The sequence below is a fragment of the Nerophis lumbriciformis genome, linkage group LG13, assembly GCF_033978685.3.
Source record: "Nerophis lumbriciformis linkage group LG13, RoL_Nlum_v2.1, whole genome shotgun sequence".
Lineage (NCBI taxonomy): Eukaryota > Metazoa > Chordata > Actinopteri > Syngnathiformes > Syngnathidae > Nerophis > Nerophis lumbriciformis.
In genome coordinates, this window is record NC_084560.2 from 28,588,527 (window position 1) to 28,606,666 (window position 18,140).

General features: G+C 39.7%; 1 protein-coding gene across 2 annotated transcripts in view; it reads left to right on the forward strand.

The window, feature by feature from the left end:
• Positions 1-18,140, forward strand: part of cckbrb (cholecystokinin B receptor b) — a 74,386-nt gene that overhangs the window by 33,551 nt on the left and 22,695 nt on the right. The window contains exon 2 of one of the 2 annotated variants that reach the window (XM_061971140.2): positions 15,590-15,841. The exons of the other annotated variant lie outside the window; for it this stretch is intronic. Coding sequence (XP_061827124.1) covers positions 15,590-15,841 — 252 coding nt within the window. The remainder of the gene's footprint in view (positions 1-15,589; positions 15,842-18,140) is intronic. 2 annotated transcript variants of the gene reach the window in all.

Below are 18,140 nucleotides of genomic sequence, written 5' to 3' on the forward strand. Positions count from 1 at the left end.
GCAACAACAACATATTGATTTGGCAAGTGGAGTATTACCTCAATTTACGAGCTTTAATTGGTTCTGTGACGGAGATCGTACCTCAAAACACTTGTATCTCAAATCAAGCCCATTAAAATGATTTGAAATCGATTTAATCTGTGCTTTCCCCCTCTAAACGGCACAATTTTAGCATGTAACATGCCTTTTAAAAAGAAAAAAACACTCAGATAAGAAATATTGTATAAAAAGAATACAACAGAATGTGCGACTTACAACTACAGTAGTTTAATGAAGTAATGTAATAACACTGGTAATAATACAATGGTATCTCCTATAGGCGGCTTCTCTGTCAAACACACTATCAGAAGCATCTCCATATCTTCATGAATAAATTATTAATGAATTCAAATGTAAGATATTATTTTAAAATTATAGGTTGGCGTTAGACTCATTCCGCTTCAGTATGGTGTAGTAATGTCCTGATACCAATATTTTGGTACCGGCACCGGTACCAAAATGATTTCGATACTTTTCGGTACTTTTCTAAATAAAGGGGACCACAAAAAATTGCATTATTGACTTTATTTTAGCAAAAAATCTTACAGTTCATTAAACATATGTTTCTTATTGCAAGTTTGTCCTTAAATAAACTAGTGAACATGCGAGACAACTTGTCTTTTATTAGTAAGTAAGCAAACAAAGGCTCCTAATTTAGCTGCTGACGTATGCAGTAACATATTGTGTCATGTATAATTCTATTATTTTGTCAAAATGATTAAGGACAAGTGGTCGAAAATGAATTATTAATCTACTTGTTCATTTACTGTTAATATCTGCTTTCTTTCTCTTTTAACATGTTCTATCTAGACTGTTAAAATGTGGTGGGTTGGCATGGTGGCGTACCGGTGTTTTTCAGAGGCAGTATAGTAGTGATGGGTCCGGCAACACCGATGCATCGGCGCATGCGTCGAGCTAATAGAGCGAAACCCTGTGTCGGTGCGCGTACCGCTTTTAGAAAGTCACGAGCTGTTTTGGTCACGAGACCGATACGCGAACTGTGTCGCACTGACGCCTCCTCTGTGCCCTGTGAGCGGGTCTTTTCTACAGCCGGAGAAATAATAACTAAGAAGAGAAAGCGTCTAAAATTGAATACGTTAGAAAAACTGTTTTTTTTAAAAATAAAAATGTGTAAAAAAAAAAATAAAAAAAAAAAGGTCCACAAGCATCCTCATTCACAACACGTTCTCTTAGATTTCCATGTTATGATACATGTTCACATTATTTATTGACTGTATCTAAAAAAGACAAAAAATATATTTTTATTTAAATGAAGTTATTAAATAATCCTAAATTAAATACAATGACTTGGTTTATATTATTGTATATACTAGGTCAGTGGTTCTCAACCTTTTTTCAGCAATGTACCCCCTGTGAATTTTTTTTTAATTCAAGTACCCCCTAATCAGAGCAAAGCATTTTTGGTTGAAAAAAAAAAAAGATAAAGAAGTAAAATACAGCACTATGTCATCAGTTTCTGATTTATTAGATTGTATAACAGTGCAAAATATTGCTCATTTGTAGTAGTCTTTCTTGAACTATTTGGAAAAAAAGATAAAAATAAAAAAACTTGTTGAAAAATAAACAAGTGATTCAATTATAAATAAAGATTTCTACACATAGAAGTAATCATCAACTTAAAGTGCCCTCTTTGGGGATTGTAATAGAGATCCATCTGGATTCATGAACTTAATTCTAAACATTTCTTCACAAAAAAAAAATCTTTAACATCAATATTTATGGAACATGTCCACAAAAAATCTAGCTGTCAACACTGAATATTGCATTGTTGCATTTCTTTTCACAGTTCTTTTTGACAGACATTTCAGTGACAAACCTGAGCTTGTGCTTCACTGAGTTTATGAACTTACATTCATATTTTGTTGAAGTATTATTCAATAAATATATTTATAAAGGATTTCTGAATTGTTGCTATTTTTAGAATATTAAAAAAAAAATCTCACGTACCCCTTGGCATACCTTCAAGTACCCCCCAGGGGTACGCGTACCCCCATTTGAGAACCACTGTACTAGGTCATAAAATCAGTGCCAGTTGTGTCGGTCCATAGGTTGCCTGTAGGGATTTTTAATGTCCAGCAGATGTCAGTATTTAGTGACACAGTATCGACACAGTATCAATACAGTTTTGCAATGTGTCGAAACGCTTCATGACGCCTCATCAACCCATCACTAAAGTATAGTACCGAATATGATTCATTAGTATCGCGGTACTATACTAATACCGGTATACCGTACAACCCTAGTAGTTGCCAACATTTCATAATAAAACAATGTTTATCGCACATGTGCTGGTGAATGCAGCAAGTGTACGGGTGAAAACAACAGTTTTATACCATCCCTGCAAATATATTTGAGACTGAGCTACGTGTGAAAATATTTTACTTTCCAAACTAATTCTAATGTAAATGTGCTGAGAGTTATCAGTGTTTTCCCCTACAGCCAGCCAGCACACGGGGAAGCTAATTGGCTTCGATTAGGCAGAAGCCCGGGCAGCATATTTTGTTCAACATGGCAGAAAGAGAGCGAGAGCCTAATGAGAGGACATCTCTTCTATCCAATCACCTGCCAGCACATTTTCATACTGCTGATACAAAAAAAAAAAATCCACCACCTTCTTTATGAACTGCCATTTATCTACTTGTTTTCATAACAGCAGAGAACCCCGCAGTTCTCTCTGCACACTGGTACCTAATATATTCAATCTAATGACATCAAAAAAAGAGCCGTATTAACAATCCTGCCTTTATAAAGATGGTAATTCACTAATTAACATCATAGTGGAACAGCTGAGATGCAAAACAATCCATTGTAATTAAATCAATCGTTTTCCTCACAGGAAACGAGGATCAAATAATTTAAAAATGTTACCTTTAATGAAACCTGATCTTTGATAATGCATTAAGAACACCTGTGTGACTGTAGGAAATACACATTATTGTGCGTCTTTTCACATACATCCTCCTGAGAACCAGTGTCCACTGCAGTAGACATTTGTTGATTTCTGAAATGTGTGTCTCTGACAAAAGAAAAAGACCAAATCAAATAGTCCACTGCAGAGGACACTGGTTATCAGGAGTATACAGTTGTGGTCAGAAGTTTACGTACACTTGTAAAGAACATAATGTCATGGCTGTCTTGAGTTTCCAATAATTTCTACAACTCTTATTTTGTTGTGATAGAGTGATTGGAGCACATACTTGTTGGTCACAAAAAACATTCATGAAGTTTGGTTCTTTTATGAATTCAAGAGAGCTTAAGGTCCCAAGAGCAACTGTGCTGACAATTGTTCGTAAGTATGAAGTGCATGGCACAGTTTTGTCACTGCCACGGTCAGGAAGAAAACGCAAGCTATCACCTGCTGCTGAGAGAAAATGTGTCAGGATGATCAAGAGTCAACCGAGAACCACCAAAAACCAGGTCTGCATTTAATTGGAAGCTGCTGGAACACAGGTGTCAGTGTCCACAGTCAAGTGGGTTTTGCATGGCCATGGACTGATTGATTGATTGAGAGACTTTTATTAGTAGGTTGCACAGTGAAGTACATATTCCGTACAATTGACCACTAAATGGTAACACCCGAATAAGTTTTTCAACTTGTTTAAGTCGGGGTCCACCTGAGAGGCTACCATGCAATAAGGAAGCCCTTGCTCCAGAAGCGACACCTTAAGGCTCGTCTAAAGTTTGCTGCTGATCACATGGACAAAGATAAGACCTTTTGGAGGAAAGTTCTGTGGTCAGATGGAACAAAAATTTAGATGTTTGGCCACAATACCCAGCAATATGTTTTAGAGGGGAAAAGGTCTTTTAATCCCAGGAACACCACCCTACCGTCAAGCATGGTGGTGGTAGTATTATGCTCAGGGCTTGTTTTGCTGCCAATGGAACTGGTGCTTTACAGAGAGTAAATGGGACAATGAAAAAGGAGGACCACCCCCAAATTCTTCAGAACAACCTAAAATCATCAGCAGAGATGTTTGGTTTTGGTTGCAGTTGGGTGTTCCAACAGGAAAATGACCCCAAACACACCTCAAAAGTGGTAAAGGAATGGCTAAATCAGGCTAGAATTAAGATTTTAGAATGGCCTTCCCAAAGTCCTGACTTAAACCCCATAAGAGAACATGTGGACACTGCTGAAGAAACAAGTCCATGTCAGAAAACCAACAAATTTAGCTGAACTGCACCAATTTTGTCAAGAGGAGTGGTCAAAAATTCAACCAGAAGCTTGTGGATGGCTACCAAAAGCACCTTATTGCAGTGAAACTTGCCAAGGGACATGTAACCAAATATTAACATTGCTGTATGTATACTTTTGACCCAGCAGATTTGGTCACATTTTCAGTAGACCCATAATAAATTCATAAAAGAACCAAACTTCATGAATGTTTTTTGTGACCAACAAGTATGTGCTCCAATCACTCTATCACAAAAAAATAAGAGTTGTAGAAATTATTGGAAACTCAAGACAGCCATGACAGGATGTCGTTGTGGCTTGTGCAGCCCTTTGAGACACTTGTGATTTAGGGCTATATAAATAAACATTGATTGATTGATTGATGTTCTTTACAAGTGTATGTAAACTTTTGACCACGACTGTATATGGGCCATTTGACTAAATCACTGCCATTTGCCTGTTGTAACTGTCTCAAAATTTCTTTTTTTGAACATTTTTAAAAGAGACATTCTGTTCTGAGAGTGTGGGGCATAAAGGGTTTTGTTTGCAAACAAAAGGGAACGCCCCCACACATAAACCGTTGGCAGACATGCTCAGAAAGTAGGTTACAAATGGGACTCTGGAGCAAAATGTACATCAAAGCATATCCAATACAGATAAAAGAATCATAGGTCACCTTTAAAAATGTGGTGCTGTTATACATTTTATTTCCTGGGGACGCTAATGGCACAGATTCGATGTAATGGCCCATATCTTGTTTTTGGAGTGAAATATTAAAGGCTTTGTTGACATGTACTGCTTGGACACAGAAAAATAACCATTGTTTATTGCATGTGAAAATCATTTTCTGAACTTACTGAACTACTATTTCCATGCCAGTATTGTATTGAGCAGACTAATTCTGTGTTACATCAAAGCATTGGTTTATGCTTAAACTCTAGGCTGGATTAAAGATACCGGATAGGCTTTATTCATCCCACAATAGGGAAATTATGTGATTGCAGTGCAGATACAAAATCCATCCATCCATTTTCTACCGCTTATTCCCTTCGGGATCGCGGGGGGGTGCTGCATTCGGGCGGAAGGCGGGGTGCACCCTGGACAAGTCGACACCTCATCGCAGGGCCAACACAGATAGACAGACAACATTCACACTCACATTCACACACTAGGGCCAATTTAGTGTTGCCAATCAACCTATCCCCAGGTGCATGTCTTTGGAGGTGGGAGGAAGCCGGAATACCCGGAGGGAACCCACGCAGTCACGGGGAGAACATGCAAACTCCACACAGAAAGATCCCAAGCCCGGAATTGAACTCAGGACTACTCAGGACCTTCGTATTGTTTGGCACATGCACTAACTAACCCCTGTCCTACCGTGCTGCCCCATATATGTCCACAAAAAATAAGGTAAAACACATGAAAATGAGAAGGAAACATTAAAGAACACAAAGGACATAAAAAAAGAGCTGACACAACCAGCTGCCAATTCAGCTAAGTCATTTCTACATACAGCTACAAAAAGTAAAACCAAAAAATGAGAAATAAATAATACATATTGTGCACATACAATTATATCAAACAACAAAACAAAAATAAAATTTCAACACCCACATACACTCTTCCGGGCTACAATATACACCCCCGTTACCACCAAACCCCACCCCCAACCCCCCCTTCGTGCGTCGGCTAAATACAAATATATTCCACAACCCCAAACATGTCTTTTAGCCCGGAAGAGTTAGGGCTGCAAGGTGTTCTGGGTATTTCTTCTGTCGTGTTTATGTTGTGTTACGGTGCGGATGTTCTCCCAAAATGTGTTTGTCATTCTTGTTTGGTGTGGGTTCACAGTGTGGCGCATATCTGTAACAGTGTTAAAGTTGTTTATACGGCCACCCTCAGTGTGACCTGTATGGCTGTTGACTAAGTATGTCTTGCAGTCGCTTATGTGTGTCTTTTGAAGCCTCATACAATATGTGACTGGGCCGGCACGCTGTTGGTATGTTGAAAAAGCGGACGCGACGACAGGTTGTAGGGGACGTTAAAGACAGTGCCATCACGGCACGCCCTTAATGTTGTTGTCCGGGTGAAAATCGGGAGAATGGTTGCCCCGGGAGATTGCCGGGAGGGGGACTGAAATTCCGGAGTCTCCCGAAAAAATCGGGAGGGTTGGCAATTATGTTGCTAGGGCGGGAAAGCCATTCAAAGAAGGTGAATTCATTAAAAAGTGCATGTTAGATTTTTTTTAAGAAATCTTTTCTTGCGGCCCAGCCTCACCCAGTTTCTGCATCCAGTGGCCCCCAGGTAAATTGAGTTTGAGACCCCTGATCTAGATCCACTCGACGTCTATTGCATACTTGCCAACCTTGAGACCTCCGATTTCGGAAGTTGGGGGGTGGGGGTGGGGGCAGGGGGCGTGGTTGGGGCGGGGGCGTGGTTAAGAGGGGAGGAGTATATTTACAGCTAGAATTCGCCAAGTCAAGTATTTCATATATATATATATATATATATATATATATATATATATATATATATATATATATATATATATATAAGAAATACTTGACTTTCAGTGAATTCTAGCTATAAATATATATTTTTTATTTTATATATATATATATATATATCAATAAAATAAATACTTGAATTTCAGTGTTCATTTATTTACACATATACACACACACACAACACTCATCTACTCATTGTTGAGTTAAGGGTTGAATTGTCCATTCTTGTTCTATTCTCTGTCACTATTTTTCTAACCATGCTGAACACCCTCTCTGATGATGCATTGCTGTGTGGCACGCACAAAAGTGCTTTCATCAAATGCACTAGATGGCAGTATTGTCCTGTTTAAGAGTGTCACAACATTGCTGTTTACAGCAGACGAACTGCTTTACGGTAGACGAAAACGTGACTGCTGTTGTTGTGTGTTGTGCTGGGAGGACGTTAATGAAACTGCCTAACAATAAACCCACATAAGAAACCAAGAACTCGCCCTCGATCATTCTACAGTTATAACGTGATTGGGCAGGCACGCTGTTTATATTGTGGGAAAGCAGACTCAGGTCCGCATGGAGCTGGAGGGGGCGTGGCCTCCAGCTCCGCCTGAATTTCGGGAGATTTTCGGGAGAAAATTTGTCCCGGGAGGTTTTCGGGAGAGGCGCTGAATTTCGGGAGTCTCCCGGAAAATCCGGGAGGGTTGGCAAGTATGGTCTATTGCACCGGTCGCCCAGGGGGGGGGGGGGGGGGGGGGGGGTCCCCACATCTGCGGTCCCCTCCAAGGTTTCTCATTGTATCCCATCGGGTTGAGTTTTTTCTTGCCCTGATGTGGGATCTGAGCCGAGGATGTCGTTGTGGCTTGTGCAGCCCTTTGAGACACTCGTGATTTAGGGCTATATAAATAAACTTTGATTGATTGATTGATTGCATGCCGACGTTGAGTTGGCCATTGAATTTTGGTCGTTTCCCAACAAACAACATGGATCCAACGTTAGAGAACGTTGTCTCAATTTACAAATTCAACGACTGTATTCTGCAACATTGTTTCAAAGTCACTTTCATAGGACAAGTTATGTATAATCAATGTCTATTTTTGGTAATTGTTATGCCCATCTCTATTACACTTATTTTTCTATCTTCTTATTTACCTGAGAGCCAAGAAGAGAAGATGCTTTATAGCAGTGGTTCTTAACCTGGGTTCGATCGAACCCTAGGGGTTCGGTGAGTCGGCCTCAGGGGTTCGACAGAGCCTCCGCCGCGGAGGTCAAACACGCCCGACTTATAGTGTAAAAAAAAACTTCTCCCTATCGGCGTATTATGGATACCCCCAAACAATGTTCCCTCTAATTTTCCATATGTGTGAGCAAACGCAAAAACTCCTTGTGCATTTGGTGGAGCACATGAGGTCACACCTGCAGCACACCTGTCCCAAACCTGACTAAATAACAAGTTAAATGTTTTATTATTCTAATCAAATGACAACAGTAATTTCCATGAGATTATTTTCTAATATAAGTGTTTTAGCCCACTTACAATGACTATAACATATTGTTTTTCATGAGCTGTGTACTAGTATTATATGTCTGGGTGGGGGGTCCTACTTTGGAAATAATGTGTACCCCTTTCAGATATCGCATTTAGTTTCCACTAAAACATTCACATGTTGCACAATGAGATGTAAACATGGGATTATGTGTACATTCCTGTATCTTTCAGTTTGTAAAATATATATCTATTAGTATTTCTTTAATATAATAACATCATTTTATGATGTTATTATATTATATTATATGCGGTGAATGCGCATATGAAACTGGTGGGGTTCGGTACCTGTAACAAGGTTAAGAACCACTGCTTTATAGTATTTGGAACAGATTTTGTTGTAGAGTCCGACAGACTCAATCCATCACAAAGCCCGCAGTAACAACATTGCAGACTGGGTGCATTAAACTCTGCGTAGTGACGCGTCATCATTCAACTTTTTTTTTTTTTTTTTATCAAATACACGGGCCGCTCCTGTGAGTCCTGTGGTACAGGAGTATCTGTGTTCTTCTAGCTTGACCTGCAACTGGATGCTTTTTGATAAGCAAGCTGTGCAGCTCAGATTATAAACGCCCGCCATCTGCGCGTTTCACATATTTGCATCCCACGCGGCCAAGTCAAGAAATGTGGTTATTATTGAGTATATGTGAGTGGCTGCTTCCGCCCTGAGGGAACAATTTTGAACGGACAAATCAGCTCCCGAGCAGGAATAAATCAATAAAGTCGTAATTACCTCCCAATCTTAACAAATACGACATTCTTGTTGAAAGCGTGGACTTTTGCACAAAGTTCTTTTACTTTCTTTTAATGAATGGCGGAGGAGAGAGGCGAGGAATCGACTTAGAAATAAAGCATGGACGACAAATCCATAGAAGTCTCCAGAGATGCTGGTAAGAAAGGGTGGAAATGAGAAACTGCGGTTTGTTTTTTGTGTATTCAGGCTTGAATAGGTTTGGTCGCGCACTGCTTTAAATTTTGCGGGAGGATTTGGGCTCACATCCTCCTCATTGCAGATGGGTGCACATGGGTGCTTTTAATCCCCACAATGCAGCTGCAGTTGGTAAACCGCTGGGAAAAAACAAATGTAGTATGCAAGCAGGGGGCGACGATAACAGTGAAAGTAGATAATATGGACTTGACTGGATATGATCCAGTGAAGCTTCTGATGCAGGGGTGTCAAACCTGGGGCCCGCGAACAGGTTTTATCCGGCCGACGAGATGAGTTTACCAAGTATTAAAATGAGCTGCTTTTTTTTTTTAACGAAATAAACTGCTGTTCTAAATGTGTCCACTGGATGTCACAATAGCAATTATGTTAGGCAAGCAAACGGTTTATAAGCAGTAAAGGGGGACTGTGACTCCTCCTCCTCGACCCACATGAAACTTAAAACCTGCCGTTTTATGTCTTCTGCTTCGAACACATGGTCATTTGGTACCCTCGTTGTCCCAAAATGTCTCTGTCAAACACGAAAAAAGTGAACTTAACCCTTTTGAATAGTTTTTACCTCCGTTTCTCACGGTTTGTTGAGTTAGCTCTGGATTGATATGTGGACATGACAAATGAGGTATTTGATACCTCGAAGAGTTTACATGACAATCAATGGTACTTTAACTTAACTTTTATGTTGTGTTTTTTGTTAAATCCCAGAAAGACTGACTTAAAGTTTAATCCTGGCTTTGTAGATACACTGACACGAGGTCTAAGCTCATTGTGTTTTTGAAGCTACACCAATTTCCTCAGAATTTTCAACAAACTTGAAGTGTTTCGTCCAGAGAATTATTTGTGATTTGTACGTTTTCAGAATGTGCCTGTTTTATTTTTGGCCAAAGTAAAACAAAGAAAACGACCTGGGGTTGTCTTTATTTTTAAGTTATCATGCCATGATTTTACCATTCTTAGCCCCTGAGCTAAAATGAGTTTGACACCCCTGTTCTAATGGCTGCACGCAATGGCTGCATTGCATTGTACAATGTGAATTTGTATGGCTTCTGGCAATGTAAATCATCTGAATCTAATAAAGAATATTTCTACGATTTGATTGAGGATACAGTCGCTATTTAACGAGGCACAAATATCGTAAATGCTGCAGCTCTAGTCAGGGGGTTCATTTACCAAAACCTAGAAAGTACGGCGGTGTTAGTTGGAAGAAGGTGATTGATGATGACTGCAGCTCTCTTTGACAACAGGGCCAGCACCTGCTCACACCTTTTCATGGGAAAGAGCTCAAGCCAGAAAAAAGGGCATCCATCGCAAAAAGTATTCATACAATTATTATTGTTATAATTATTTCCAAGACCACAGGAAGATATTTTCATAATGTGTAGTTATTATAGTTAACCATTACAAACTGAAATAATCAAATAAATTAGAAAAAACACTGCAGACCTCCGCCAGAGATCCTTATTGTTGGGTTGCATATGACGTAGTGTTGTCCCGGTACTGGTACCAAAATTACTAATCAGAGGCATTATTTAAGTTACCTTTGCCTGTCAGTCTGCCTGGCTTCATTGATTATGTCACACTGTTTTCGTCTCGTTCATGCCAAGTAAATTTTGTTCATTCCATGCCATAGCTTCTGCTAAGTATTAGCTTCACTTGTTTTAGGCACGCTTGCCTTTTTGTTGTGTTGTTTGTGTTTTGGTAGTTGGGTGATTTATGGTAATAAATCAAATCCTACCTTTACGCCTTCGTCCGGAGCCGTCTTTTGCATTGAGAGAACAAACCGCAGCAAGCTGCATAACCCCCATGTGACAGAATGAAGCCAGGTAGACTGACAGGCAAAGGTAACTTAAATAATGCCTCTGATTAGTGCTCGGGAAGCAGGTGAGCGGGCGAGCACTAATCAGAGACAGGTGAACACAATAAGTCGCCATGGTGACAAAGACAAACAAGGAAGCCTAAACGGGAAGTCCAAAACTAACAGAACATAACTAAACTAAACATGATCCGGACCACGGATCATGACAGGTAGCAGGTTATAGTTTGCTTTATATATAATTTTAGCTGTTTGCAAATGCACCAAATAGTTGCATTTCAATAATTGTGATTTAATAAATAAAGGGTTTGTATGTTCTCTATATCCAACATTATGTATTATTCCAGTTGATCTTTTTTGTAACAGTTAGTGAATGAAGCGCACATTTGTAGTTGTTTCCCCATATTTCTACACAATAACTCAGATATGGTAACACTAGTGAGCAGTAGAGAATATGAAGTGATTTTTGGTCTAGAACATATTTTGCTTTATTCATTATTGATGTGTTTCTTGCTACTTTTTGTTGTATATTTTTTACATGAGATTTCCAAGTCATTTTATCATCTATTATTACACCCAAGAATGTGTTTTCTTTTACCCTTTCAATATTTAGTCCGTCTATCTGTATTTGTGTTTGACTTTCCCTTCTGCTGTTACCAAATAGCATTATTTTAGTCTTATTGAGATTCAAACATAGTCTGTTTTTGTCAAACCATCTTTTTAATTTGTTCATTTCTTCTGTTATTATTTGTATTAGCTTCTGTGTGTTCTCTCCTGAACAAAATGCAGTTGTATCATCTGCAAATATGATACAACTGCATGCCACATAAATATGGGGCAGTATAGCTCAGTTGGTAGAGTGGTTGTGCTAGCAACTCGGGTTCGATCCCCGCTTCCGCCATCCTAGTCACTGCCGTTGTGTCCTTGGGCAAGACACCTTACCCACCTGCTCCCAGTGCCACCCACACTGGTTTAAATGTAACTTAGATACTGGGTTTCACTATGTAAAAGCGCTTTGAGTCACTAGAGAAAAGCGCTATAAAAATATAATTCACTTCACTTCACTTCACAAATAATACTAACTTGAAGTCCTTTGTAACTTTACAAATGTCATTTATATAGAGATTGAACAATTTTGAATGTTTTGTAGCCAATAGAACTGGTGCTTTACAGAGTAAATGGGACAATGAAAAAGGAGGATTACCTCCAAATTAGGGCTGCAACAACTAATCGATTAAATCGATTAAAATCGATTATGAAAATAGTTGGCGATTAATTTAGTCATCGATTCGTTGGATGCGCACAGGCTACTTTTTTTCCTTTTTTTTTTTTTTTAACTTTTATTTATAAACTGCGACATTTACAAACAGCTGAGAAACAATAATCAAAATAGATGCACTAGATGGCAGTATTGTCCTGTTTAAGAGTGTCTCAACATTGCTGTTTACGGCAGACGAACTGCTTTACGGTAGGTGTGTTGTTACCGCGCTGGGAGGACGTTAATGAAACTGCCTAACAATAAACCCACATAAGAAACCAAGAACTCGCCATCCATCATTCTACAGTTATAACGTGATTGGGCAAGTACGCTGTTTATATTGTGGGAAAGCGCCTGAATTTCGGGAGATTTTCAGGAGAAAATTTGTCCCGGGAGGTTTTCGGGAGAGGCGCTGAATTTCGGGAGTCTCCCGGAAAATCCGGGAGGGTTGGCAAGTATGCATGTAACTAAATATTAACATTGCTGGTATACTTTTGACCTGGCAGATTTGGTCACATTTTCAGTAGACCCATAATAAATTCATAAAAGAACCAAACTTCATGAATGTTTTTTGTGACCAACAAGTATGTGCTCCAATCACTCTATCACAAAAAAATAAGAGTTGTAGAAATGACTGGAAACTCAAGACAGCCATGACATTATGTTCTTTACAAGTGTATGTAAACTTTTGACCACGACTGTATATTGCTTTTAAATTAAACTAAACTAGTAAACATGTCTTATTTGTAGAACAGTAAAATTGTCTTTAAATGATCTGCTTGTCTCCTCTCCCTTCATTAAACATGACAAACGTGGGTAAACAGCCGGACAAGACTTGTTTAAGGAAACGCCGAACCATTAGGGACTTGTTTCAGCTAATGTTGTGGTTAATTTAGCACCAAATTACGTCAAGGGATTGCTCAAACATTGATGTAACTTGTGTGTCTGATGCTGCGGGTCAAAGGAGATGCAGGCTGCAGCCGTTGGGGCTACAGGAGGGGAAATATGAACATATTTGGGGAGAATTGATGACAGAGAGAGTAATTGTTATTCTTAAATGAATGCAAAAAGGGCACAAAGGCAGGTGCGTATGCACTACTGGGGGTCTATCTGTGCACGAGTCTGCACATTACCATTTATTATCAAGTAGCAACAGAACCAATGTTGTAGGCTTAGTAGTCTCAATCAGCATGAACAGCGCTGTTGAGTTGATTGTAAACAAGTGTAACATGTTTCACGTCACCAGCTGTATAAACTAACCTTTAAAGCACACCCAGATGTAGATACAGATGCAGAATGCTTACAAAAGTTTCATCAAGGATTTGAAGAATTTGAATATGAATTGAAATGGCTCTACATCACAGGATGTTGAAGTGGAAAATACATTTATTTAATTCAGACACCGCATTCCCTCACCACTACACGGTTCAATTACTGTGGTCTTGGTACCATTGACTACATTAGGGTTTGAGTACCCATTTTGTTTTAAATTTTAGAGTGTATTATGTGTTTTATCAATCAATCAATCAATGTTTATTTATACAGCCCTAAATCACAAGTGTCTCAAAGGGCTGCACAAGCCACAACGACATCCTCGGTTCAGAGCCCACATAAGGGCGAGGAAAAACTCACAACTCAGTGGGATGTCAATATGAATGACTATGAGAAACCTTGGAGAGGACCGCCCTCTAGGGGAGACCGGATGCAATGGACGTCGAGTGGGTCTCGCATAATATTGTGAAAGTCCAGTTCATAGAGGATCTAACATAATAGTGAGAGTCTATGAGTTTTAAGAGCGTAGGAAGTGTTCGAAAGCTGTGTGGAGTCCAGAGGGCCTATTACGACGTTAAATGCATATTATCTTCATATAAATTACAAAATTAAAAACTGCCCGAGTTGGTGGAAATTCACCGACCATGATACCTCATGTGATAATATAGGCAACATTGTACATTACAGCTGAGTAACAGAAATAATGTGTCAGGTTTAACAAAAGGCAACTCACTAAAATTTTAGAAACACTGTAATTAAAACGAATTCCCTCCATTTGAATAATTGCATAAAACAAAGCATTCTACAGAACGCCTTTGGGATGAATTACAACGGAGACTGAGAGCCAATGCGCTTTTGGAAGAATGGTCGAAAATCCCTATAGACACACTCCGCAACCTTGTAGACAGCCTTCCCAGAAGAGTTGAAGCTTTAATAGCTGCAAAAGGTGGACTGACATCATATTGAACCCTATGGGTTAGGAATGGGATGGCACTTCAAGTTCATTTGTGAGTCAAGGCAGGTGGCCAAATCCATCCATCCCATCCATTTTCTACCGCTTATTCGCGTTGGAGCCTATCTCAGCTACAATCGGGCGGAAGGCGGGGTACACCCTGGACAAGTCGCCACCTCATCACAGGTCCAACACAGATAGACAGACAACATTCACACTCACATTCACACACTAGGGCTAATTTAGTGTTGCCAATCAACCTATCCCCAGGTGCATGTCTTTGGAGGTGGGAGGAAGCCGGAGTACCCGGAGGGAACCCACGCAGTCACGGGGAGGACATGCAAACTCCACACAGAAAGATCCCGAGCCCGGGATTGAACCCAAGACTATTCAGGACCTTCGTATTGTGAGGCAGATGCACTAACTCCTCTACCACCGTGCTGCCTTAGGCGGCCAAATACTTTTGGCATTATAGTGCATTTGTACAGCATTTTCCATAATTTGAAAGTTATACATAAAGTTTTACATACAACTCAATCATCACTTTTATAGAAGATGCTTTTTATTTCCAATCGTCGATAAAAAAACATTTTCTGTCATTAAAATATAAAGTGTATAATAGGAATGTTTTTCAATATATGAATTTACAAAACAATATGTAAAAATAGTCATGTATGAAATGATTCTGGAGTACACCCAAATGATCAATTGGAGGTTCAAATCTGCTTCTTTCAATTCAATTTTGAATTGTGATTCTACTTCCTGTTTACAACCTCTATTAGAATTCATGGAATTAATTATGACATTCTTCATAAAATTTGGAATTTTGCACGAGCCTGATAGCTACAACTTTTCATGGCAATATTTGTGGACAAGGCTCTAATTATAGAAGTCGACAAAATGTGGAGCACACACCTGATAACGAGGAAACTTTTTGAAAATATGTGCTAATTGGAGCATTAACGTAAGCATTACTGTGTTAATGAACAAACACACTTTTGAGGCATATATATTTCCAGAAATGTTAGAACACTCCACTATAACATCATACCTTGTGTGTTTTGTCTCTCAAGCAGATGATAACCACACACTGAGGATCCTTCTGTACGCCCTCATCTTCTTCCTAAGCGTGTTTGGGAACCTGCTGATCATCCTGGTTCTGACGGCCAACAAGCGCATGCGGACAGTCACCAACACCTTCCTGCTGTCGCTGGCCGTCAGTGACCTGATGATGGCGGTCTTCTGCATGCCCTTCACCCTCATCCCCAACATCCTCAAGGATTTCATCTTCGGCGCCCTCATGTGCAAGATAGTGACCTATCTGATGGGTGAGATGAATTGTAATATATACCGCATTATATGTAAGAAGTATGACATATACAGTGGCACCTCGGTTTTCGTTATTGATCCGTTTAAAAAGCTCAGACGAGGACTGAATTGTACGAAAACTGCACGGGACACATTTTGTACAGAATAATAATAGTTTTACATGCAGAAAACGAGGTGAAATACATTTAAATGATTGATTAATTTGATAAATTAACATTTAACTCCCCTTTTATCTTTTAGAAGACTTGTCGGCGAAGACGACAATGAGCGGAGGGGGAAGGAGTGGGCAAGAGCCACTCGTACGTCATCGTTGTACTTTGCCACGCTTTCTTTCTTGAATTCAATAGTGTTTTTTTTACCCATTTTTCCAAAGAACTGGCATTTGCAACTTTCTTTGGCCCCATTGTGGCCTTTTTTGCCGCACGTCGTCACTCCTTCCTGCTGAATTGTACGCAGGCAAACAGACTGGTTTTGTTACGCGCAATGTGCAGTCGCCGTTTGTCAAAACATAAATTGGACCTAATCTACCAAGTGCTAAATAGTGTGTGTAAATTATAAAATTGCATGTACGGTATTTTTCGGACTATAAGGCGCATTTTTTTTCATAGTTTGGCCGGGGGTGCGACTTATACTCAGGAGCGACTTATGTGTGAAATTATTAACACATTACCGTAAAATATCAAATCATATTATTTAGCTCATTCACGTAAGAGACTAGACCAGGGGTCGGCAACCCGCGGCTCTAGCGCCGCCCTCGTGGCTCTCTGGAGCTTTTTAAAAAATGTATGAAAAATGGAAAAAGATGAGGGGAAAAAAATTTATTTTTTGTTTTAATATGGTTTCTGTAGGAGGACAAACATGACACAAGCCTCCCTAATTGTTACAAAGCACACTGTTTATATTAAACATGCTTCTCTGATTCGAGTATTTGGCGAGCACCGTTTTGTCCTACTAATTATGGCGGTCCTCGAACTCACCGTAGTTTGTTTACATGTATAACTTTGTCCGACTTTCTAGGACGTGTTTTATGCCACTTCTTTTTCTGTCTCATTTTGTCCACCAAACTTTTAACGTTGTGCATGATAGGTGAGTTTTGTTGATGTTATTGACTTGTCTGGAGTGCTAATCAGACATATTTGGTCACTGCATGACTGCAAGCTAATCGATGCTAACATGCTATTTAGGCTAGCTATATGTACATATTGCATCATTATGCCTCATTTGTAGCTATATTTGAGGTCATTTAGTTTCCTTTAAGTCCTCTTAATTCAATTTATGTCTCATGACACATGTATGTAATATGGCTTTTAATTTTTTGCGGCTCCAGACAGATGTGTTTTTGTATTTTTGGTCCAATATGGCTCTTTCAACATTTTGGGTTGCCGTCTTCTGGACTAGACGTATAAAATTTCATGGGATTTAGCGATTAGGAGTGACAGATTGTTTGGTAAACGTATAGCATGTTCTATATGTTATAGTTATTTGAATGACTCTTACCATAATATGTTACGTTAACATACCAGGCACGTTCTCAGTTGGTTATTTATGCGTCATATAACGTACACTTATTCAGCCTGTTGTTCACTATTCTTCATTTATTTTAAATTGCCTTTCAAATGTCTGTTCTTGGTGTTGAATTTTATCAAATACATTTCCCCCAAAAATGCGACTTATACTCCAGTGCGACTTATATATGTTGTTTTCCTTCTTTATTATGCATTTTCGGCCGGTGCGACTTATACTCCGGAGCGACTCATTCTCCGAAAAATACGGTATTATTAGCGGGCATATTGCGGGTGCTTTATCAAAACTACGTGTGCAACTGATACCAAGTGCAAAATTGGTGCAGGGTACCCTATTTAAATTAGGTTTTTGCATGTAGACCGGCTGTCACCATGGACATACTCATTTCCCTCCACATTTGTGGGGTCATATGGTCCAAACTGTTCCATCCATCCATTTTCTACCGCTTGTCCCTTGCGGGGTCGCGGGGCGTGCTGGAGCCTATCTCAGCTGTATTCGGGCGGAAGCCGGTGTACACCCTGGACAAGTCGCCACCTCATCGCAGGGCCAACACAGATAGACAGACAACATTCAGACTCACATTCACACACTAGGGCCAATTTAGTGTTGCCAATCAACCTATCCCCAGGTGCATGTCTTTGGAGGTGGGAGGAAGCCGGAGTACCCGGAGGGAACCCACGCAGTCACGGGGAGAACATGCAAACTCCACACAGAAAGACGCCAAGTCCGGGGATCCAACCCAGGACTTTTGTATTGTGAGGCACATGCACTAAC